Consider the following 25,209-nt stretch of genomic DNA (forward strand, 5'->3'; position numbering starts at 1 on the left):
TCCTTCCCTCCCTCTTTTTTCTCTCTCCTTCCTCCTCCCTTCCCCCTCCCCTCCTTCTTCTTCTCCCTCCCTCCCTCCCTCGCTCCCTCGCTCCCTCCCACCCATCATCCATCACGAAGACCCTAGGCTGGTGAAGAAAAAGGAAGCCTGGAGACCCCTCCCAGAGAGGACAGAGAAGGGCTGCGCTCTGCAGGCGGCCCCCGAGAGACCCCCCGCCGGGAGGGTCTGCACTTACTCACTGCGTGGGCCCCGCTCTCCTCCCCATTCACCGTGGCTTCCCCGTTCTTCGCTGGGTTTTGCTGCGAGGCGGCGGGGGCGGGGGCGGCGGCGGCGGCGGCGGCGGCGGCGGCGGCATTGGCATTGGCTTGCTGCTGAGCTAATTTTTCTCTGAATGCCTGCTGTCGGGTCTGGACCACATCAGGCATCACGGCATCTATCAGCGACAGGGACTCTATGGGGCGGCCATCGAAGACTGTACCGTCCTGGAAGAGAGAAGAGCGGCGGCGGTTACGGGCTCGGTGCCAGGCCCCCTCCCGTGGCCAGGAGATGACGTTGCTGATGTGCGGTCACCCCGGGGCTCAGTGCCCCAAACCGGGCCTTAAGTCCGGTCTGAGGACGATCCCAGAGCTAGCAATCCGTCTTCAGTCAGGGGGCATTCACTAAGTAGGTGCCTGCCCTGTGGGGCACTGGGCATGTAATTACAGAGACGGAACTGCCTGTTCCACCCTCAAGGAGTGACAGCACAAACACACACACACACACACATATATACACACTATTATTATTATTATTATTGTTGCTTTTGTCGTCAGGCATGCGTACTACTACATACATTCTATGTGCATCATTATCAGGCATGTCATATGTAGAAGCGCCGCTCACACAGGCAAATCATACGACACACCGCACACCCACTGTGAATGCAGCAGTATTGTTTACATATGCATATAATATAGGACAGTGCCTGTGACATGTGTGCAGTAGCATTGCTCATGTATGTGTATGCAACAGTATGTACATCATGTATACAGCATATGTTGTGCTACAAACTACATAAGTTATTCTGGATGGAGCAGCATCATGTGTGCACGTCTGTATATAACAAGTAGGTATTGTGTGTATACGACAATGCATGTAGCAGGTCATGTAGAAGTACTGCTTATACATGTATGCATTGTAATACACACATAATAACACATGTGGCAGCATTATTATATGTGTATGCTGTATGACATAATGTATGTCTGCACATAATATTTCTATAAATGCATGGAGTGGGTCATGTAGAAGTACTGCTTATACAAGTATGCATAGGACATATATTATAATACACATATAATGATGCATGTAGGATATACGTGGCAGCATTATTTATATGTGTATGCTGTATGACATAATGTATGTCTGCATAGAATATTTATATGATAATGCCTGCAGGGGGTCTTCTAGAAGTATTGCTTATACATGTACGCATATGATGTATACATCATAATACATATATAATAATGCATTTAGTACATATGTTTTGTTTATGTGTATATACATATTGTTTATAGGTGCATATTGTATGACATAATGTATGCCTGCACAGAATATTTATATAATAATGCATGTAGTAGCATTGCTTATATATGCATGCATATAATACATACATATTTGTATGGAATAATAATACATGTAGTATACATATACTGGAAATTATTTATATGTGTACGTTGTGCCACATACAACATATTGTATAGTGCACTATATACATGCTTTAATCCTACATAAATTATCAATACAAAATACAAATATAAGGACACATATATTGCAAACACATGTAAAAATAAATCTAAGGTAAATTTTTGGGGAGAGAAGGCACTAGCCCTCAGAGTTACGAAAGATGTCATAGGGCAGAATTTTTGAACAATATGTAAAATTATACATATATATGTACACACATAAAATATAAAAATGTCTCTATATAATATATAAAATTAGGTCACTGATTTCTTTTTAGTAGGAAAATAGTATCCGGATGTATTTTAAAGAAAAAAATTCAAGGGGAAACAAAACAAATGAAACCTTTGAGACACAGTAGCAAAAGGTAAGGGCAGAGTTAATTTTTAATAAGCAAAAAACCAGCTTTTTTTTTATTGAAAATTTTTAAAAAGCAAAAAAAGTGCTCGTCCAGCAATCATCCTGGAGAAGTGGGAATGTGGCAGTGCAGGCCCTTTACAGTTTGGCTCCAATCTACCTTTTCAGTTTTGTATTAGTACTCTTTTAAACACTCACATTTCATCCCAGATGATCTAACTCTTGTAAATCCCATTCTTCATCTGCCTTTGCTACTGTTGTCTCCCCATGACTGGTGGGCAGCTAGGTCACCGAGTGGAGAGAACACTGGGCCTAGAGTCAGGAAGACCTGAGTTCAAGTCCTGCCTTAGATACTTCCCGGCTACATGGCCCTGGGCAAGTCATTTAATGTTTGCCTCTGTTTCTTTATCTGTACAATGGGGATAAGAATAGCTCTTATCTCCCAGGGCTGCTGTGAGGACCAATGAAGTAGTAATTGTAGAGTGCCAACTACAGTGTATTAAATACCATAAACATGTATTAAATGCCACATGCATGTTACATACATACCATATACATGTATTAAATACCATATACATGTTAACTGTTGTTATTACTGTTATTTCCCCAAGCCCAACTTAGGTTTCAACTCCTTGTCCACAAAACCTCCCTCGTTCCCCACGTGGAAACGATCTCCCCCTCCTCAGATTCCTCACATCCTATTCTCTACTGTGTCACAGTTGTCACTGAACAAGTCGTATCCCTTCTACTCATCTGAGGACCACATCTTATTTCATCTTGGGACCCGTCTTTTCACTGGTATGGAAACTCCATTCACTAATGGCAATAGATAGCTTGTCTGTAACTTAATTTTGAAAACACTTATTTTTTCTTTCTTTTTTAGTTTTCAACATTCATTTCCACAAAATTCTGAGTTACAAATTTTCTTCCCATCTGTCCCCCAGCCCCGCCCCAAGACAGCAAGCATACTGAATACCCCTTCCCCCAGTCTGTTCTCTCTTATATTCTCCTCCATCTCCCACCCCTTACTTTCTGGTAGGGAAGATGGATTTCTATACCCCATTTTGGCAAATACTTCTTAGCACCTACTATGTGCCAAGAACTGCGATAGGTACTAGGGATAAAATGACAAAAATGGAAACAGTTCCTCCTTCAAGTCAAGGGATAATGAAAGGCTTCATAGGAGGTGGCCCTCAAACGAAGCTCTGACCAGGGCTCGAGATTCTTCTAAGAAGCAGAGACTAGGAGGAAGAGGTCTCCAGGCATGGGGGGGTATGGAGGCTGGGGAAGACACGTCGCCTCTGAGGAATGGCAGGTCGGTCAATCTGGCTGGATGGGAGAGTGAGTGAGGGGAAGCAAGAACAAACAAGTCTGCAAAGATGGGGGAGCCGAGCTGTGAAGGTCATTAAATGCCAGCTACAGAAGCTTCATGATCAGGGGAGTTACAGTTAGACTTGTGCTTTAGGAATATCAGTTTAGCAGTTATGTGAAGGACAGACTGGAGAAAGGGAGATTTAAGGCTGGGGAATCAGGCAGGTGGCTATTAAAGCAGTCCAGATGAGAGGTAACTATAGGTATTGCTGTGACAGTGGAAAGAAGGGGCAGCTTGGAGAGATGTGGGTGAAAAGCACTTCCATAGGGCGGTTAGGTGGCCCAGTGAATAGAGCACTGGCCCTGGAGTCAGGAGGACCTGAGTTCAAATCCAGCCTCAGACACTTAACATTTACTAGCTGCGTGACCTTGCGCAAGTCACTTAACCCCAACTGCCCTCCAAAAAGGAAAAAAAGTACTTTCATAAATGATAAAGATTTTCTAGCTGACTGGCTATAAGGCATGAAAAAAAGGAGTCAAAGATGAACAATAATATTCAGCATTCATCTCATTTTACCTTGATGACAACCCTGCAAGATATATGCTATTATTATCCTTTTACTGATGAGGAAACTGAGGGAGACAGAGGAAAAATGGCTTGGCTAGGGTCACCCAACAAGTGTCTGAGACTGACTGTCAACATGTCTTCTCTCAACTCCAGGTCCAGTGTCCTACCCACTGGGCTACCCTGTCAACCCCAAGTAAAAGAAGTTTGATTGCCTACTCAACAGAAATAAGAAGGCCCAGAAGGTGAGTTTGAGAAGCAATCGGGAAAAGAAAGAATGACTTCTCTTTTGGACACATGATGAGTTTGAGCGGTCTTGAGATACTTAGTGGGCAGCTGGTGATGGAGGACTGGACATGAGTAGAATCTAATTAGGGAGGGAAACATAGAGCAGGTAGTCTGCACAGACACAACAATTAGGAAACCCTTAGACTCCGATGTGGTGATGAAGGGAGAGGCTACAGGGGAGCTCAGGACCTGGAATCAAGTTTTCAGCCACACCCACATTTACAGGAGCGATAGGGTTCATAATCTAGCAAAAAAGATTAAGAAGTGGTGGTCAGTCAACAAGGAGGAAGACCAAGAGAAAGCAATGCCATGAAAACACGGAAAAGGGAAGCCTTATGGGGAATATGAGGACTGAAAAAGAGGTAATGGATTGGGTAGTTAAGAGATTTTTGGTCGATGATACTAAGCATTACTTGCTCATGGTCCCACACCTAGGGGGTCCAGAGGCAGGCCTGGAGCCTGTCTGACTTGGGGATTTGCCCTTCATGTCCCATGCCATTTTATTTCTCACACAGTAGGTACTAGGGATAAAATAACAAAAAAGGTATGTAACAAATGTTTGATAAATTGATTCCTAAGCACTGTCACATATATTAAGGAAATTTAGAAAATGATACACATTTTTGTACTAAAATTGTTATTTTTGGAACTTAGGGAATCTCTATGAATAACCCACCTTTATATGTATTAAAATGAGCTCTTTAAAGGTTTCAAGTCCAAGTCAGGGAATGTCTGCAAAAGTTAACTCTCCCTGAATGAATCCAGACCTGACTTCTATGGAATCTGTCCATTTCATATATTAAATTAAGTTATTTACCAACCTTGGATTAAGGTGGTATTTGAGGTGAATATGAAACCCATTCTTGGGTTTAGACCTTGACCAAATATTGATTCCATTAACTGAACAATTACAGAAACATTTAAATTTCCTATCTGGATGAGCTCCTCCCCTCAGCTGGACTCCTTGCTTGCATCGACATCAATTTAAGTTTCTGATTTTGAGAGCTCTGCACAGTTCTCCACACACAGCAGAAAATTCCTTTTAGTCGAAGCAAATTCACACACTGTAACCATATGAAATCTGAACCTGCAAAGCTGGCCCTGACTTGATGTATAAATGCATTAAAAGTACATTTTGCACATGTTTTCATTGTGACATTTTCAGCAATGAACTGACTAGGTTCAGTCAGCAGTATTAGAAAAATGTAAGTTTCTTTTGAATAGAATTTGACCCTGGCAACAATTATATTAAAAGCAGTGACTGTCTAAATTAATTATTAAAACCTCTTGCACACTTCAACATTTTAAAACTGTTTCTTTTTTTTTTTACTTTTAAAGATATCAGTGATAAATGAGGAGTTATTTTATTTTGCCTCTTGTTATATTGTCACTGTTTTAGATGACCTTGGGTGAGTTAAACATGTCAAGGCAGTTACAAGAAAAGATGACATGGCCGTCAGAGGACAAGAGATCAAATCCCATCTTTAATGCTTACTACCTGTGTGACCAGACAAGTCACAATCCTGCTAAGTTTCAATTTCAGTATCTATACAGGGAGGTGGGTGGGAGGGAAGGAGTTAGAGACTCTGAGGACCTTATTCATTTATTCATTCATTTATTTTTTAAAATTTTCTTATTAATTTGTTTGTTTCCTTTTAGTTTACAGGATTCAATTCCACAATTCCTTGAGTTTCACATTTTGTCCCCCTTCCTCTCCCCCCCCCCCCCCCAGGCAGCTTATAGTCAAGTATAGGATCTGTATCATTCATTTATTTTTAAAGTCTGGTACTATAATCCTGTGAACAGATGATCTCTTGGGCTCCATTCTAAATCCCATGACCTACTGTGGGAGAGTAAAAAGAGTGAGACAAGGCAGAGGAGGAAGTGTTTCCTGAGAATTGGACAGAATAGAAACACACTGATCAAGCATTTAAATGAACAATGGGAAGTGAGGAACATAGAGGCAGTTAAAAGAACACAGAGAAGACCTAATTAGTACCCTTGGATAAAGAAAGATAATAGGAGGAAGAGGTCATGGGGAAGGGAAGACACAGCCTAATTTAGAAGAGGTATTATGGGGAAAGAGGAGAAATGGACAAAAGATTTTTCACAATTAAAAAAAAAAAGGGGGATATGGGAAAGATTCAAGATCTGAGAAAAAGAAATATAAGTAGAAAGGACAGGGGAAATGTGGTTGAAAACAAGAGTAGAACTTAAAAGATATTAGGATCAGAAGCTGCCACACTTTGTGTTGTACTAAAAGAAGCGTATGATGAGGGAAGAGCAAAGACAGGGTGATTATTTTTAGGCAAACTGTCCTGCGCCCGAGTCTGGAGGGAAATGGAAGACAAGGAGATTTGTAACAAGATTGATTCCTTAGCAGCCTTGGGAAGGAGGTTTGTTAAAATATTTTGGAGTACAGGACAACCCTTGTGGACACTATCATACTTCAGTTTCAGAAAGACTGGATGAGTGATTGGTTCTACCAGCTGTGCAAACTGGATCAGGGTGAAGGTTATGAAGATGTTTTTAAGTGTCCAAGACAGTGATTCTGTCTCTGTGGGATGAAGATCCCCACGGGTGGGGAAGGGATGCAGAATTACTGCAAGGTTTCTTCAATCTATATGCATATCAGAGATTGTCATTTCATTCTTTACTGGCTTCTAACAAAGTAAGTACACTAAGTAAGGAAACATAACCTTGCTACACTGAATGAATACCAGATATTGGTATTTTTATGCTGAAATTATATATAGATGTTGCTGTGATTAATAAAATACAAATTCATTTAAAGTATTACTGAATACATGGTAGCTGTTTGTCAATATGCTTCCTGCTTCATGGGGTAGAGTGCTGGGATGGGAATCAGTAAGTGCTGGGTTCTAATCCCGCCTCTTATACTAGCGTATGACCTATTATAAGTCATTTAACTTCTATGTGACTCACAACTCTCTAGAACTTACCCATTAAGTCAAAGTCTTTGCAGTCTGTATATGGATTTAAGTAGGAAATTCCCCTTGCTGAAATTACAGAATCTTTGTGTACTTAAATTATTTTGTTTTCTCCTAAGTTTCAGTTTTAAAATTTTGAGTTTACAATTTTCTACAGTTCCTCCCCTCCCCACTGAGAAGTCAAGCAATAATTTGCATTATTTAAAAAAAATGTGTATTTTTAGTTTACATCATTCATCTCCACAAGATTCTGAGTTACAAATTCTCTCCCTGTCTTTCTTCTACCCACCACCCCAAAACAGCGATCCTACTGTATACCCCCTACCCCAATCTGCTCTCTCCTCTCTCCTCTCCCATTCCTTGTTCGACTTTCCAGTAGGATGGATCTCCACACCCCAGTGCCTGTATATCTTATTTCCCAGTTGCATGTAAAATACACACACATATATGTATGTATGTATGTATTAAACATCTGATTTTAAAACTTTGAATTCCAGATTCTTTCCCTTCCTCCCTCATCACCCACACTTACTGGGAAGATAAGCAATTCAATAAAGGTTGTACATGTGTAGCTATGCAAAACATTAACACAGGGGATATATTGTGAAAGACTGACTATATTTCCCTCCATCCTATCCTGCCCCCCACTTGTTCTATTCTCTACTTTGATCCTGTCCCTTTTCAAAAGTGGGTGCTTCCAACTTCCCTCCCCCAGCCTGCCCTCCCTTCCATCATCTCCCCTTTCATCCCCTTCCCCCCTACTCTCTTGTAGGGTGAGATCCCCTATTTAGTGTGTATGTCGTTCCCTCACTAAGCCAAATTCAATGACAGTAAGGTTGACCCATTCCCTTTTGCCTTCCTGTTCTTCCCCTCCATTGTGACAGTTTTCCCTTGCCTCTTCTATGAGATAATTTACCCCACTCTGTCTCTCCCCATCTCCTCTCATTATAGTTTTCTCACCTCTCAATTTCACCTTTTAAATATCATCCCTTCCTATTCAATTGACCATGTGCCCTCTATGTACACCTGTACACATACACACACACTCACATATGTATTCAGACGCCCATATTGCATTATTTTCTTAACCAAATAGATGCCAAAGATTCCACAATTACAATCAGGTTGATGTCTATGAAATTAGCATAAAAGGGATTCTTTTTTTTTTTTTTTGGAGGAGGTAAGGTATGGCAATTGGGGTTAAGTGACTTGCCCAAGGGCACACAGCTAGTGTTTGTGTTAAGTGTCTTAAGGTGCATTTGAACTCAGGTCCTCCTGACTCCAGGGCTGGTGCTCTATTCACTGCCCCACCTAGCTGCCCCTATAAAAGGGATTCTTATACTCAAAAACTTTGGGAACCAATGGTTTATGAAACTAGCATCTGAGAAGTGTAAGGTAATGGGGAGAATAATAGGTGAAGGTCTTAAGAATACAGCTGAGTAACACAATTCTATTGAAACTCTGGAAGGCCATGAAGAAGCTATTCAAATGAAACCCAAGATGAAGGCAGGATAAGAGAAAAAAAATGAATAAAAACGAAGCAACCACCACAAAAGAAATTATGTCAAAGGAAGTCTGTTGAAGCCAAAGTAGCTTACGAGACAATTGTTCTTTCATTTAAAATTTTTAAATCATGTAGGAAAGAACTGGGGGATTGAGTGGGAGGAAACAATTAAGCTATTTCAGGTTTTCGTTTAAAAACCATGCTTTAGTTTTCTGCTACCAATTCTACTCTCTTAAGGAAGATATAATAATAACCTTGAGATCACAACTTCTTCTTTATTCTGTTTAATTCAGGTAAAGCAGTACCATCTGTCTTTCCTGTGTGGTCACTTTTTTACCCACCTGCTTGCAGAGTAAAAAGAAAAGAGACAAGACACCCTCCCTGTGAGGTGTGCTCACCAAATGAGCATAACACCAAAATATTAAGTCGATGAAAAGCTGCTGTGTACTTTTTGTATGATTTGAAAATGTGCTGTTTACATACTAAATATGATCGCTATTCTATATATGCAGAAAACACAGATGTGTAAAAAGCAGGGGAAGCTTGCTGCTATTTTTACTTCTAGGTAACTAGAAGTCCCAAATTTATGAGGGAAATTAAAAGCAAAGGTGAAACACTTAAAAATACCTTTCTGCAAGTAAATATTTAATTAATACTTGTTTTTCCAAGACATTAGGAGTTTTCAAACACTCCTCCCCAAACGTGTGATTGCTCTGACTGGCTTTTAACTAAAGCACACCTGTAATTGTGTACATTCTGCTTGTGGCAGTAAAGTGACTTACTTCATTGATGCTGATCTCGGCTTCTACATACTGCAGGCCTTTCTGAAGAATGGAGATGAGGGCAGCAGGTGGCACTAGTGTTCCATTGATATTGGATTGACTGATGTGACTTTCAATACCAAATGTGAAGGCCGAATGGGAAAAACCTAAAAGCAGGAAAACAAGCCATGACATGAAACCCAAGTTTATTGACAGTAGCATATCCGTTTATTTCTAAACCTGATTATTGTTTAAAACTTCAACGTGTAGAAATTAACTCAGAATCCACCATGATTGGTTTTGGGTTATGCGGGTGGTGGGAAAGTGGGAAGAGGAGAGGTTTTTTGTTTTTTTTTTGGCAAATGAAAAACTGGGCTGTGAGAGAAAAAAACATTTAGAAATGAAATGATTTAGTTTCAATAAAAAAACCCCCAGTAATTAAAAAACCCCAAAAGAATAAGGAATATGCTCTGGCTGGATCATACTCTGATAAACATTTGACTCAAATCTCTTTTCCCCTTAGGTTAGTATCAATCTTTCCAGAAGCTCAGGCCTGAGATCTTTTCTTTGCACAGGTTGTACATGGCCCCAGCATTGCTGTGGCTGACACAAGGGAGCCATTCTTTAACAGAAGATAAGGAAAGGAAAATCCTCTGCTCAGCGCTACGACTGGACACAGAGAACAAATTAATTTTATGACGAAGCACCAGGAAAAAATGATACCCTCGTCTGGATCTCTTTTCTGGACTCAGACAGTTTTGTCAATAGAAATAAATAAGGAATTCTCCCGGCTGCTGATATCAGCTGCTGGTTAACAGTGAGCTTTTTCTTCATGATCTCTTCCTTGTTTTCCTGAACTGTCACCTTCTTAGCGAGCTGGGGTGATTTTTAAAATGCTTGCTACTTAAAAGTATATCCTAGAATTAAGCTTTCTTTGAAAGGGCTTGGATTTAAACACCAGGGGAAACAAGGCAGATGTGATGGTATTTAAAGAAAAGAAGCTTGGGTTGAGTAGTTAAGTCTCTGTGTGTGTTTTTAAGTGAATGGGAAAAACCCCCAAATAATAATAGTAATAACAACAACTAACATTTACCCAGTGCTTACCAGGCACTATAAGAACTTTACAATTATTATTTCATTTGATCCTCACAAAAACCCTGGGGGGGGGTCTATTATTACCCCCATTTTACAGATGAGGAACCTGAGACAAACAGGTTTAGTGACTAGCCCAGTATCACATACCTATTAAGTGTTTGTGGTTAGATTTGAACTCAGCACTCTATTCATTCTGCCATCTAGCTATATGAATGGTCAGGGTTTAGCTGGTACACTAGGTAGTGGCTATTATGACCTCTAGAGACATCCTCTGTCCTTCCCCCCCTTCACCCCCAAATCTTCCCCACTCAGGTGTCATGACTGCCTTAAGTACCACCATTAAAGAGACTCCTTGGCTTCATCAGGGTCTCTCTTTTTAAAATGTTAACAGCCCTTCACAGGATAACAAATTGTTTTTGGTTTAAAGGTAAACTAGTTTATTAGGCCATTTTCCTCTGTGCTAGGAGGGCCAGCACAAAAGTAAGGGATGCGGGAGTGCTGAAGAAAGTGTCTCACAGCCTAGAGGGCAGTTCTCACACCCTTCCTTAGGACAGCTATATACATAATCTTAATGAACTTTTATTTAACATATAGATCCTAGGCTGAGGTGCAGATGTGGTTACATGCTTTTGATGAGGAATTATTTTTTCCAATCAGTTAATGTTGAAACCAAATGACAATCCATTCCATCTGCAGGAGGTGACAAAGAAGGCAGCACTTGGACATACACTCTAACTAGATTCACCCCATCATCATAAAGCAAGTTTAGAATCTATTAATTACGTTAGGGCAAATTTGCAGAATTCTCTATAGGTCATCCAGGTTTAAAATCTCTCTTTTTTTTCTGTCTTCCCAATAGCTCACCCTCCCAACTGGACATAAGTACTCCTTGTGCCCAGGACCCCATCAACTTCCAAGCCTACTCTAAGGTTACTCAATATCCTGGTTCAGGGACCTTATCACCTAAGGGCTGAATTACTGAAACAGACTCCTAAGGCCACACTAACTCATGTCTCTTCCATGAACTGCTACCAGATTAAGCCTTGAGAACAAGGGCTGTTCCCACCTCCACCCCCCTACCCCAGGCATTTTGTTATTATCTCTCTGCTGTTATTCAGTCATGTCTAATTCTTGGTGGCCCCATTTGGAGTTTTCTTGGAAAAGATACTGCAGCGGTGTGCCATTTCCTTCTCTGGCTCATCTGACAGAAGAGGAAACTGAGGCAGACAAAACTGGGTTTTAAGTGACTTTCCCAGGGTCACACAGCTAGTCTGATGTCACATCTGAACTCAGGAAGATGATGAGTCTTCTTCACTCCAGGCCCAGTGCTCTGTGCACAATGGCACCACCTAGCTCCTCTTTTATTATCCCTATCACTTAGCATAGTAAATGATGGTTGACTGACTTGTGACATGAATAAAGTTTAAATTTCAGAGTCCCAGTTTCTTCATTTGTAAAATGGGCATTTAAAGATGAATTCAGATTACTGATTAAATTTATTTGATTCTGGGGAAATTACCAAGAGCTAATTTTTTTTTAAAAAGCTACGTAATTTTAAAAGTCTTTAGCTGCAATAAACTAAAAGACAGAAATATTACTACATGAAAATCCATCTTTCATTGTCTTTTGCTAAACCTTCTTCTGCCTTTGCTTTTCTCTTATAGTCATTCTCAATTATTTTTCTATCACCCTCATTGTCTCACTTTTTTCCCACCATAATAAAAAATTAAAGCTTTATCAATATTTGCTGCTATATTTAAGTTAAATACTTCCTATTTTAATTTGAAAAATAAATGACTTGAAAATTTTGGTTCTTAAAAACCTTCAAAAATAATTACTATTTAAAAACTAAATTCATGTGACTCTTGGTTTAAAAAGGGTGGGGGGGCTACCATCACACACATGATGGATCCAAAGTCTTTCAGGCCTTAAAATTTCTCAGGTCCATCACTCTCTCCTTCCTTCCTCCTATCTCAGAGGAAAAAAAAGTATACCCAATTCTTGGTTTTGTCTAATCTCTGTTACTTACAATTCTGATCACATCCCCTATACTTCTTTTTTGACATTATTTTGTTGGTCTTTCATGAATTTCCAATCTCTTCCTCTGCACAACCTGCTCTTCTCTCTACTTTATGTCTTTACCCACTCACCACATAATCCTAAATTCCTGGCAGTCTGACTTCTATCACTACTATTCTCCTTAAAGGTCACCCAATGGCCTAGCAATTGCCAAATACAATTGCTGTTTTAAATTCCTTGGCCATCCATCCTTTCCCTCCTTAACATCTGATGGTGGTGAAGCCCTTCCTTCTGAACGTCCTCTATTCATTTGGGATCACGGATTCTAATTTCTTCTTTGTCCTTAGCCTTTCCCCACACTCAGGGTAGGAATCCAAGTTTTCCAATGTGGCCCTTTGTGTCTTCTCTTTCGAAAGTTTTTCCTTGAGTCACTTCATTCATTATTCCTATATGTAGATGTCTTTTTATTTAATTTATGGAATAAAATAAGCAATTCCATTATACAGTAAAATAAAGTGCCTTCTACATCTATCTCTAGTCCTGACCTTCTTTTGACCTCCAGACCTCCATATTTAGTTGCTTTATTTAACCTAAAAAAATGGGTTTCAACTATGCCCAATGGGCTATAAAAACATGCATACCCTTTGACTCATCAACACAACTTCTAGGGCTATATCCTAAAGCAATCATAAAAATAGGAAAAGGATCCACATGCACAAAAATATTTATAGCAGCTCTTTTTGTGGTGGCCAAGAACTGGAGATTGAAGGGATGCCCATCACTTGGGGAACGGCTGAACAAGCTGTGGTATATGAATGTAATGGAATACTATTGTGCTGTAAGAAATGAGGAGCAGTCAGACTTCAGAAAAACCTAGAAAACATATATGAACTGATGCTAAATGAAGTAAGCAGAACCAGAAAGACATTGTACACAGTAATAGTCACACTGTGCGATGACTGACTTTGATAGACTTAACCCTTCTCAGCAATGCAAGGACCTAAAACAAGTCCAAAGGACTCATGATGGAAAATGCCATCCACATCCAGAGAAAGAACTATGGAGTCTGAACGAAGAGTGAAGCAGACTCTTTCTTTTTTTTTGTTTTGTTTTTTTCTTTCCCATGGTTCTTCCCATTTGTTCTAATTCTTCCATACAACATGACTAATGTGAAAATATGTATAATAGGAATGTATATGTAGAGCCTATATCATATTGCAGGCCATCTTGGGGAGGGGGAAAGGGAGGGAGGAGGAGAACATTTAAAACTTATGGAAATGAATGTTGAAAACTAAAAATAAACTTATAAAAATGGGTTTCAAAAGACATAACTTTTTGATATCATTAAGCCTTATCCATATTATATTATTAGTCTGCCTATCCTCTCCTCTTATCTATTTATTGATTGATTGCTTTTTGGAGGGCAATTTGGGGTTAAGTGACTTGCCCAAGGTCACACGGCTAGTTTTCGTGTCAAGTGTCTGAGGCTGAATTTGAGCTCAGGTCCTCCTGACTCCAGGGCTGGCGCTCTATTCACTGTACCACCTAGACATCCCTGGGTCCTCTCCTTTTAGCGAGACCTAACTGAGTACCAATAGATAATGACGTTTTTCTAGAAAATATTTCTATGCTCAAGGAGCTTATCACTTAGGAAAGATAAGATAGATTCATGATACAATTCACAGACTCAGCATTACTCTGGGTAGATAGATGCCATGATTAAGAACGTTACAAGAATGTAATGGATTAGAGATCAACTTTCCATTAATTGCATGACCTGCATCATTAACTACTGCTAAATGAAGTTTGTGTTTCTGAGTCAACCATAAACAGACTGGAATGAGATTAAAATTCATATTAAGAATTTGTTGACTTGAATAGGTGTTTTGAACTTTTTTTTTTTTTTTAGTTAGAGGAAATTACATGGCCCAGTGGACAGCATTATATCTTTGGCATCAGGAAGTCCTGAGTTCCAATCTTCAGATATTTATTATCTACGTGGCCTGCGGTAACTCATTTAACTTCCAGAGATTCAATTTCCTCATATGTAGATTGGGGAGAATAATAACATCTACTGATGTTGTAAAGATCAAATGAAATAATCCATATGAAGTACTTTGCAAACCTTAAAGTGTTATATAAATGTTCATTATGATTATTAATTTTTCTTGCTTCCATGTTCTCATCTTAAGATAAGGATAAATTAAACCATTAAACTGAATAAACTAAACCATTTCTACAATGATTTTGGCAGAAGGAGGCAGTAAAGTTAAAACCTAGGTTACCTTGAATAGCAAAACCCATGACCAAAATCAATGGGAGTTATAAAAAGTATTTCTGAATATAACATTCCCCTTGGGAGTGGAAAAAACCCAACTGGCAGCTTTCCCTAATTGTCCTATCCCTGAATCACTGATCAAGATTTATTTATTTATTTATTTTGCCAAGAAATCTAAAGAGCCCATTTTCTGATTCATTTATTCACAAATATTAATTGAGCTCCTACTATGTTCAGAGAATTATTCAGGAAGCTACAGGATACATAAAGAACTGGACCATATAATAAGCCTTACCCTTAAAGAACTTAAAATCTGAAGGCAGGACTTGTGTGTGGAAAAAGTAAGAAATATTTCAACACTGTATGCATTAAGTACAACTGAGTACTACACACCGAGACAACCATATAAATTGTTAAATGGTATAGATCATTAGACTGAGAAGTGAGGAAAAGGCTTCATGGATCTGACCCTTGGAACCACTGGCAACATTTGAATATTCAGAAGAGAAAAGATACTTGTAACAGAAGAAAAACATTAGCTGAAGTGTGATATGTCTTAAGAGAAAGAAAACAGATTGGTTTGGCTGAAATCGAGGGTTTGTTTTGGAGAATGGAAGGAAATAGGTTGGAAAGGTGGGTCATGGCGAAATTATGGAGGTCCTTTAATGTAAGCTCTGAGTCAGTTTAATTCATTAACACAACCTGCATGCAGACCTTAGGGGAGATACCAAATTTAGAAAAGACATGCATCCCTGCTCTTTTGAAGACTACAGTCTGAATATATTCGAAGTACTACACAGGATCTGGGGGAAGAGGGTAGCCTATTATTGGACAAGGTCAAGGTCAAGGTCAAGGGAAGACTGAACAGAGATGGCTGAATCTGAGTTGTTTTCAAAGATGGGTAGGAATTTCAGCAAGTAAAGAGGAGTGAAATGATATTAAAGGCATAGAAAGCATCATGAGCAAAAGCAATAAGGTAAAAAAAAATGGATGGGGGGATGAATGCATAGAAGATAACACAAGTCAGAAGGAAACAGACAAGAATAGCTTTGAAAGCTACATGCTGCATTGAATATATAATTAAAAGGATAGAATAGTCACAGGTTCATGTGCAACCTTTTTCTATTCTGCTATATACATGAATATATATGAAAATGCTAATTTTATTTCATGTTTTAGATCAGAATAATTTTTTTTTTTTAAAAAGCACATCAGTTTTGTAGTTTTCTATGTACTTTCTTTAATTCCACAGGATTTAAGAGTTGGAAAGGACATCAGAGAGCTGATTAAAACTCAAGCCTTTTGATTCCCAGTTTTGTATTCTTTTCATTATAATACACTATCTCTTCCATTTTTTTTATATCAAGCTTATTTTTTTATTTAACATTTTATTTTCCCCCTGTTGCTCATAAAAATATTTTTTAACATTCTTAAGCTTAACTTTTATTAATCAACAGGTATTTATTAAGCACCTACTACAATTAAAAGTACTATGATAGCATGTGTCAGATGAAGGGGAATCCAAAAAAGGCCTAAGCACATGACCCTACAAACGTGGCACTGGTCACACGGCTACCACTTTGGCATTAGGAGATGCCGAATATTGTTGCTGAACAGCAATTCTATTTTTGCATTTGACCTTGAGAGAGGATCCAAAGTCAATGATGATATTAATTTTACATCTCATGTAAAGATACTACTACTCACACATCTCTCAAGTGACCACACTTTTCCTGGCTGCTTATCAAAGTTGGCAACATTGGGCTTTTCCACCCAAAGAGAAATCCCTGGGAGTGAAGAGCTAGATGTCACTGAAAGAGATGGAAATACTTACATCTGTCACAGGGAACAGGCAAGGAAGTTGTTAAAGGGAGAGGAGTAAAAGAGCTCCCAGATACTTTGATGGAAGATCTATGAGTACAATTGGCCAGAATGTCGCAGGTGTGTGTTTCTCTGCAAGCCTGAAGCATTTGCTGAAGTCAGCAGGATTTTTTGTGAACGTGGGAAGACACGCAACGAAGAACATCGTTATCTATAGAAAACTGACCTTAAAAGCAGACTGATCACCAGCTCTAATAGATTGACATTTTAAATAAAAACCTGATACCTATATCTAATGTGGGGATGTTGAGTCCTAGAAAAGCAAGCTATTACTGGCTACAAAATTTAGGTGCCAACATGTAGCTGTTAACCTAAAATTAGTCCTTACAATTTGTGATGGAGAAGAACCAAATGAGGTCAAAACACTTGCAAGCAAGACTGGGGGGAAGGGAAGTGTGTACAGAGGACAGCGAGACGGACAGATCCTGTAGAGAATGGTTATGATTTTGGAATAGGTAAACCCACAGATTTGGTTTTTAAAAGCCCTTTAGAATCTTCAGCAGAAAAGACTTTGCTTCTACAACTTAAAATGTTATGCTCTGTTTGCAAGGGAAATATCTTACAAATTAATTGGATTAGCAGCTCTAATTTTAAGAATCTCGGCAGTGTGCGTATACTGAAAATGGACCACATGTGCTTTTCTTCTCTTACAATTCTAAAACTGCTTAATAATTTCTTGCTCACTGCCTAAGATCCTCTCCCTCCCGCCTCAGACGACTGACCTCCCTGGCCTCAAATTTTAAGTTCTTTTTTTTTTTCAAATGCTTTATTAATTTCTGATTTACATCATTCGTTTCTGCCAGATTTTGAGTTACAAATTTTCTCCCCATTTTTCCCCTACCCACCGTCCCAAAATAGCAGTCCCACAGGATATCCCCTCCTCCAATCTGCTCTCTCCCATATTTTCTCCCATACCCCTTTCGATGTTTCCAGTGGATCTCTATGCCCCATTGCCTGTATATCTTATTTCCTAATTACATGTAAAATGGTATTAATAATAGTATATATATACATATATATATTTGAGTATTTGATTGTAAAACTTTGAATTCCAGATTCATTCCCTTCCTCCCTTATCTCCCACTCTTACTGGGAAGATAAGCAGTTCAGTATAGGTTGTACATGTGTGGCTAACACAAAACAATAACATAGTAGATATACCGTAAAAGACTGACTATATTTCCCTCCCTCCTATCCCACCTCCCACTTGTTCTATTTCCTACTTTGATCCCATCCCTTTTGAAAAGTGGGTGCTCCCAAATTCCCTCCTCCCCAGCCTGCCCTCCCTTCCATCATCCCCCCTCTCATCCCCTTCCCCCCCTACTCTCCTGGAGGGTGAGATACCCTATTTAGTGTGTATTTCATTACCTCCTCAAGCCAAATTCAATGGGAATAAGGTTGACCCATTCCCTTTTTTTCCCTTGCCTCTTCTATATGAGACAAGTTTACCCCATTCTCTCTCTCTCCCATCTCCTCTCATTATATTCCTCTCTCACCTTTTAATTTCACCTTTTAAGTATCATCCCTTCCTGTTAAAGTGGTCCTGTGCCCTCTATCTATGTATACCTGTAAACATATATACACACATTCACATATGTATTCATATGCCCATATACCCTCATATATAGACATCATATATATTACTATTCCCTTCAACTACTAAGAAGTTTCATCAGTTACAATGATTGTTTTTCCATGTAGGAATGTTAATAGTTCAATTTTGGTAAGTTCCTTATGATTTCTTTTCCCTGTTTACCTTCTCATGCTTCTCTTGCTTCTTGTATCTGAATGTGAAATTTTCTATTCAACTCCATTTTTTTTCAGCAAGAATGCTTGAAAGTCCCGTATTCCACTGAATGACCATATTTTCCCCTGAAACATGATACTCAGTTTTGCTGGGTAGGTGACTCTTGGTTTTAATCCCAGCTCTTTTGAATTACGGAATATCACATTCCAAGCCCTTTGATGCCTCAGTGTAGAAGCTGCCAGATCCTGGGTTATCCTGATTGTGTTTCCACAATATTCAAATTGTTTCTTCCTGGCTGCTTGTAATATTCTCTCCTTGATCTGGGAATTCCGGAGGTGATCGGTGGATTCTTTCAACCTCTATTTTGCCCTCTGGTTCTAAAACATCAGGGCAGTTTTCTTTGAGAACTTCCTGGAGGATGATTTCTAGGCTCTTACTTTGATCATGGCTTTCAGGTAGTCCAATAATTTTTAAATTATCTCTCCTGGATCTATTTTCCAGGTCAGTGGTTTTTCCCATGAGATATTTCACATTGCCTTCTATTCTTTCATTTGTTTGGATCTGTTTAACAGCATCTTGATTTCTCATAAAGTCATTAGCTTCCATTTGCTCCAATCTAATTCTGAAGCAATGATTCTCCTCATTGAGCTTTTGAGATTCTTTTTCCATCTGGCAAATTAGACTTTTTAAGGCATTCTTCTCCTCATTGCCTTTTTGAGCCTCTTTCGCCATTTGAGTTATTCTGTTTTTTAAGGTGTTATTTTCCTCAGTCAGGCTGTTGACTTTCATTTTGTAATTTTCTTGCATTGTTCTGATTTCTCTTCCCAATTTTTCCTCCACTTCTCTTATCTGCTTCTTAAGGTCCTCTAAGACCCATAACCAGCTTGTATTTTCCTTTGAAGATTTTGGTGCAGGAGTTCTGACTTCACTGTCTTCCTCCTGTTCCATGCTTTGCTCCTTTTTGTTCCCAAAATAGGAGTCTATGTTGGAATCTTCTGTCTGCTTTGTTTCCTTTGCCTGGTCATGTTGTCCCTCAGTCACTTGACCCCTGGGCTTTTTGCCACAGTAGGACTCTGCCACCAGACAGGGGAGCTTTCGTCCCAAACGCTGGGGTTTTCTCAGCTGCCGGAGTTAGATGGGTGCCCTCTCTGAGGTCTCCACATGCTCTGGCAAGCTGGACACACACCCCAGGACCTCCACCCTAGACTGCAATCCAGATCCAAACAGGTTAAAGCAAGAGCGATTACTCCTCAGACTGGTGCTTGGTCCCCCTACACTCTGCAGGCCAGGAGCTGAAGCTGCCATGTGGCACTGGCTGGCTGTGAGGGCATCTCAGCAGCTTCTCGCCCTGGGTGCAAAAGCCTCTCACTCCCACTTACTGGGTCCCAAAGTCCAGACTGCACTGACCTCTCACTTTGTCCTTCGCATCTATGTGTTGATAAATCTGGAAACAGCCACAGCTGCTGCTGATCTGGGGTCCCTCCAGCTGGTGGCTGGTCAGGCCCGCCCTGGGGCTAAAGCCTTGGTGTGGGGCTGGGCTCAGCTCCCAGAGCGCTGTGCTGGCCAATTCCTGCTGGCCTGCCGGGCTGTCCTCAGCGGGAGGTTAGTTTCTCTGTGTCATTTTGTGGGTTCTACAGCTCCAAAGTTTGTTTAGAGTCCGATTTTACATGGATTGGGGAAGGTGGAAGCCGGAGCCCAGTGGAGGGCCTGCTTCTACTCTGCCTTCTTGACTCCACCCCCAGAAACAGCCATCTTCAAGGCTGGTATAATATGCAAATCAACATCTGGGTTTTTCAAAGACAGAGGGCTCTCAACAACGGCTTCCCAGAGTCTCATCTGATCAAATCACAGAACACTTTTCAAAGTGAGCCCCAAAGCAAAGCCTCACATCAGGGATTATATCCCTCCTTTAAGTTCTGTCTAAAGTCCCACCTTCTTTATAAAGGGAGCCTTCCCTAACCACTCTTAATTCCAGTACCTTCCTTCTTTTAATTACTTCCTATTTATCATGTATATAGCTTGCTTTGTACATATTTCTTTGCATATTTTCTCCCCCATTAGACTGTAAGCTCCTTGAGAGCAGGGACAGTCTTCTGTCAGTTTTTTTTTCTTTGCTTTTTGGAGGGGGGAAGGCAGGGCAATTGAGGTTAAGTGACTTGCCTCAGGTAACACGGCCAGTAGGTGTTAAGTGTCTGAGGCCACATTTGAACTCAGATCCTCCTGACTCCAGGGCCCCTGCTCCATTCACTATGCCACCTAGCCACCCCTTTTTGTCAGTTTTCTTATCCCCAGTGCTTAGCACATGTAATGTAATGCCAAGGAAAGGCAACTTCCCAGGTTCAAAATACTAGCATAGGTGCTCTCTATTTTATTCAGTAACAAACCCAGAACAGAGAAGATCAAAACATGACATCATTCAAAATACAGCATTTACTAAGTGTGATTAAATAATCTCCAAGGCCTACCCCACCCCAGGACTTTCCAATCATTCAATCAATTACAAAGTCTCTGTTCCAAATACTTCTCCACCCCTAGGCTATACCTTAATTAAGTCCACCACAAAGCCCCTCTTCTCAAATGGAGATTAGTTTCCAAACATAAGTAAAATACATTCATTTGCTCAACCATAGAACACAAAAAGGTCAAAAGTTCCCCACCCCTGGATCACAATTGAATCTACCCCAGAGTTACATCAAGTTTAAACACAGCACTTAATACCCAAATGGAGGTCTTTTCTTCATCTTGACACGAGGCAAGTTCTCAGCAATCTTAGTTCCTGGAGAGACAAGGCTTAGCAAGGCCATAAGATACATTGCCAGTCCCTTCATGAATTTATCCTCTGTCTGTAGAACAGTCCTAGAACCCCTGAACACATTAGCAAAGGCCTCTCCCAGGATTTCTGTAAACATACAACAAGAAAATCCTTCTTCAGGGCTTCTGAACCAACAGAAAGGCTCCCAGACCCCTGCAACAACAGCACTGTCCTTCACCAGTGGACAGTATTCATTCTGTCTGCCGGACAGTCTCCAGACCCCTGCAACAACAGTACTGTCCCTCACCAGTGGACAGTATTCACTCTCTGTCTGCAGGACAGTCTCAGGCCTTCTTAACCAAATGAGAACCAGGTTCCAGGACTTCTTCAACAGGACAGTCTTTCACCAGTGGACAAATCTGGCAAAATAACATCAAAACAGACAGACAAAGTACCAGCAAAACAGCCATGTCTCCTCAGTCCTTGGCAGCTCAGGGGGCAGGTCTCAAAAGTCCAGGGCAATTCAAAGCGGCCACCAGCAATCTCTTAGTCTCTCCCTCTCCACGAGGTGCTGCTTCCAAAAAGAACTTCCGCCTCTCTCTTGTCTCTCCAAATCTACATCACCAGCTCCTCCCACTTCAGGACTTTCTTTTCACATCAACAAGCCCATCCCACAGGTGGGATTAACAAACTCTGGGTTTTAATACAATCAATTTGAAAACCAAGCCAATACAGGGGAATCTTTAATTGCCATTACTATCACAGCACAGTACCTGGAACATAGTAGGTACCAGTTGAATTAAACATTAATAAATGTTTACTGATTGATTTATCATTTACTTTGTACAATATTTGATTTGCATAGCTCTCTAATTCAACCATTTCATGCCGCCTTTTTTCTTATTAGACTGACTGTTTAAAATCTTGTTTTCCTACAAAAGCATCACTTATTCTGCACAGGAAAGCAAACATTTGTATTTCCCAATAAAAATAATACCTAGGTGAAACATCTGAAGCCTTGAGGGCAATGTACGAGGTGAATAAATCATTAATCTCTTTGGTCTCCGTTTTCTCATATGCAAAATGAAAAGATTTGGAATGGATGGTCTCTAAAACCTCTTTGAGCTCTAAAGTCAAGATCCTATGACTATACTGCATAACAGTAGTACTTCATATTTAAATATTACTTTAAGTAATGATTTAGAGAACATGGTTTTTTAAATGAAAATACGTAATATAAACTTGTATTGATAAATTAATTGCCATGTAGTAATATTTGCTGTATATATTCACATAAGAATACAAACCAAGGTGAAACTACTTCTCCTGCAAAAAAAAGGCAGTTAAGTCTTCACTGCAGTTAAGACAAAATTAACCTTGATTCTTTTAGAATGGTTTTCAAAGTCATTCTTTTATTCTCATTTCTAGTGAGCCTGAATATACTAATTCTGCAGTTCATCTGAGTGCAAGATAGTGAAATAGTTTCTCTTCCATAAACTAATAAAAACTGTCACAGTAAATTTGAAGCAATTTTTGGTCAAACTTTGGGACAACAAACAAACAAAAAGTAATAAAATGTTGAATATTTTCTTTCTTTCTTTTTTTTTCTCTTTTTGGAGGGCAATTGGGGTTAAGTAACTTGCCCAACGTTACACAGCTAGTTTTTTTTTGTGTGTGGGTATTAAGTGTCTGAGGTCGGAACTGAACTCAGGTCCTCCTGACTCTTGGGGCCGGCGCTTAACTCACTGCACCACCTAGCCGCCCCTATGTTGAATATTTTCAAGTTTCTTCTAAAATTGTTCATAATCTTTGAAATACTTAAATGCGTATGTTTTGCAAAATTTGAGGATACTTCTGAAAAAAAGGAAGGGTGTAAAATTTTGTCTTTAGAAATCTTATTCTAATTCCCCGCCCCCCATATGACAAATTGTTTTTGAATGACACGGTTGCAATTGTCATGAGGAAGGTTAGACAATGTGAGCTCTCAGGTTTTTTTCCTCCTTAAAAAAATGTTTTTATCTGGAAATAGCAATACATATGCACATGTATATATGGACATATTTTCAAGTACAAAGAAGAACAGAAAAAGATTGTACGTACATGAAACTGCAGACCTCTGTTATATACAACTTACTTTTATTTTTATAGGGCTTTAAGTTAAACTTGCAATTTTCAAAGCTATCCTGCTTGTCTGCCCTTCCCTTTTTGTGTTCCTTGCACTTTATATGGCAGGTGGCAAACTCACGGGATGTTATGACAATAGCTCGTGTTTAGCCTGTAGGCTAGAAATGCAAGTATCATAAGGAATAATTTTAGACTAAAGAATCTTCCTTATTAGACGAAGGTAGGGTAGGGCTCCTGAGAAAATCTCTCTGTCTAACACTTGGACATCTAATATTATGAAGAATAGCCACGTTCTCCTGGAAACTGTCATAGACAGAGATGGAACGAATATGGAGGGTTTCTGATTTCATTTTGGTATTTCTTGTATTATCAGAGGTGAACTATTCAGAAAATACAAATTAGAAGTTTAACAGAATTATACAATGCCAGTTTTAGAGCTGGAAGTGACCTTAGGATATCCAGATCAACTCCTGAAGAAACCGAAGCAAGCTCAGAAGGGCTAAGTGACTTGTCTAGGGCCATGCAGACTGTAAGTATGTGGGATGGGATTCAAATCCAGGGCTCCCTAACTCCAAGTCAGGAATTCTAACCACTACTAACCCAGCTCCCTCACCCACTACACCTGGATGCCTCTTAAGTTATTCTAGCTCTATTGATCAAAGGAAAGATTTGTGTTCCTTCATCGATAGGGAAACCTATAAACAAACTACCTGAGTTGTAGGAAATCTGGTACAGCCCTTTAAGAAAATACTTTAAGATACAGTACTTTAAGAAAGAAAGAAAAAAAAAGCACATTAAGATTATCAGTAAGAATTAAGAATTCAGCTAGTTTTACATAAAGGACCATCTTTGGTATCTGGAAGACCTGAGTTCAAGTACTGCCTTTGATACTTATTAACTGTGGGTAAGTCATTTAACCTCTTAATGCCCACAGAAAACTCTCTTAAGACCATAAATTAGGGATCCATATTGGCTGGCACAGTTTACTGTCCTGCCTGCTCGGGTCTGAATCTTCCCAGGAAAAACAAAACAAAAAAACAAAATAAACAAACACACACAGCCAGCAAAACCCCAAAACATTCCCATTCCCCCCACAACTTTCAAACAAACAAAATCTCAGGCAAAATGGAGGGCATGTGGTACAGAAGAAAGAGAATGTGCTTGGTTTTAATCCTGGGTTGGGCAAATTACTTAACCTTTTTCCAGGTATCAGTTGCTCACCTGTAAAATGAGAATGTTGAACTAGATGAATTAGGTCTTTTCTCGACCTAACTCTATGATACAGTGGAAGGAAAACAGATTCACCAAAAATAGTGAGAGACAATTGGAATATGCTAAGAGATACTGATTCCTTGTGCACCCTCAGAAGAAGCAGGCATTCCAAATGTATTTCTCACTTAACATCTTTCTTCACTGAAGTCCCAATTCTCATTGTTGTACAAAGATGACTTTGTGTTCTCAAAACTGATGCTGGCAGAGTTCTAGCATTTCTTACCAATCTCAAAAGGCTTTGAATATAGGCATAAAAATCACTTAGTGTCTTTAATTACTGATATAAATGTCTGCTGGGTAAGCTAGGCGATGCAGTGGATAGATTACTGGACCTGAAGCAAGGAAGACTCCTCATTACATGTTCAAATCTAGCCTCAGATACTCACTAGCTGTGTGACCCTGGGCAAGTCACTTAGCCTTGTTTGCCTCAGTTTCCTCATCTGTAAAAGGAACTGGAGAAGGAAATGGCAAATGACTCCAGTTTCTTTGCCAAGAAAACCCCAAACAGGGTCGTGGAGAACTGGACACAACTGAAAGCTTCCAGGAACAACAATAACAAAAATGTTTATTAATATATTGAGA

At 39.7% G+C, this 25,209-nt stretch overlaps 1 protein-coding gene across 3 annotated transcripts in view; it reads right to left on the minus strand.

Annotated features, from left to right (window-relative positions):
* Positions 1-25,209, minus strand: part of TBL1X (transducin beta like 1 X-linked) — a 345,971-nt gene that overhangs the window by 48,917 nt on the left and 271,845 nt on the right. For all 3 annotated transcript variants that reach the window (XM_069072808.1, XM_069072807.1, XM_069072809.1), the window contains 2 exons: positions 9,481-9,626; positions 236-482 (listed from right to left, as the gene is read on the minus strand). In XM_069072808.1, the coding sequence (XP_068928909.1) occupies positions 236-482; positions 9,481-9,626 (393 nt within the window). The remainder of the gene's footprint in view (positions 1-235; positions 483-9,480; positions 9,627-25,209) is intronic.

This window comes from Petaurus breviceps, unplaced genomic scaffold (genome assembly GCF_028583685.1).
Source record: "Petaurus breviceps papuanus isolate PSGF00001 unplaced genomic scaffold, PetGlider_PUasm1.0 90849, whole genome shotgun sequence".
In the NCBI taxonomy this organism is placed as follows: Eukaryota; Metazoa; Chordata; class Mammalia; order Diprotodontia; family Petauridae; genus Petaurus; species Petaurus breviceps.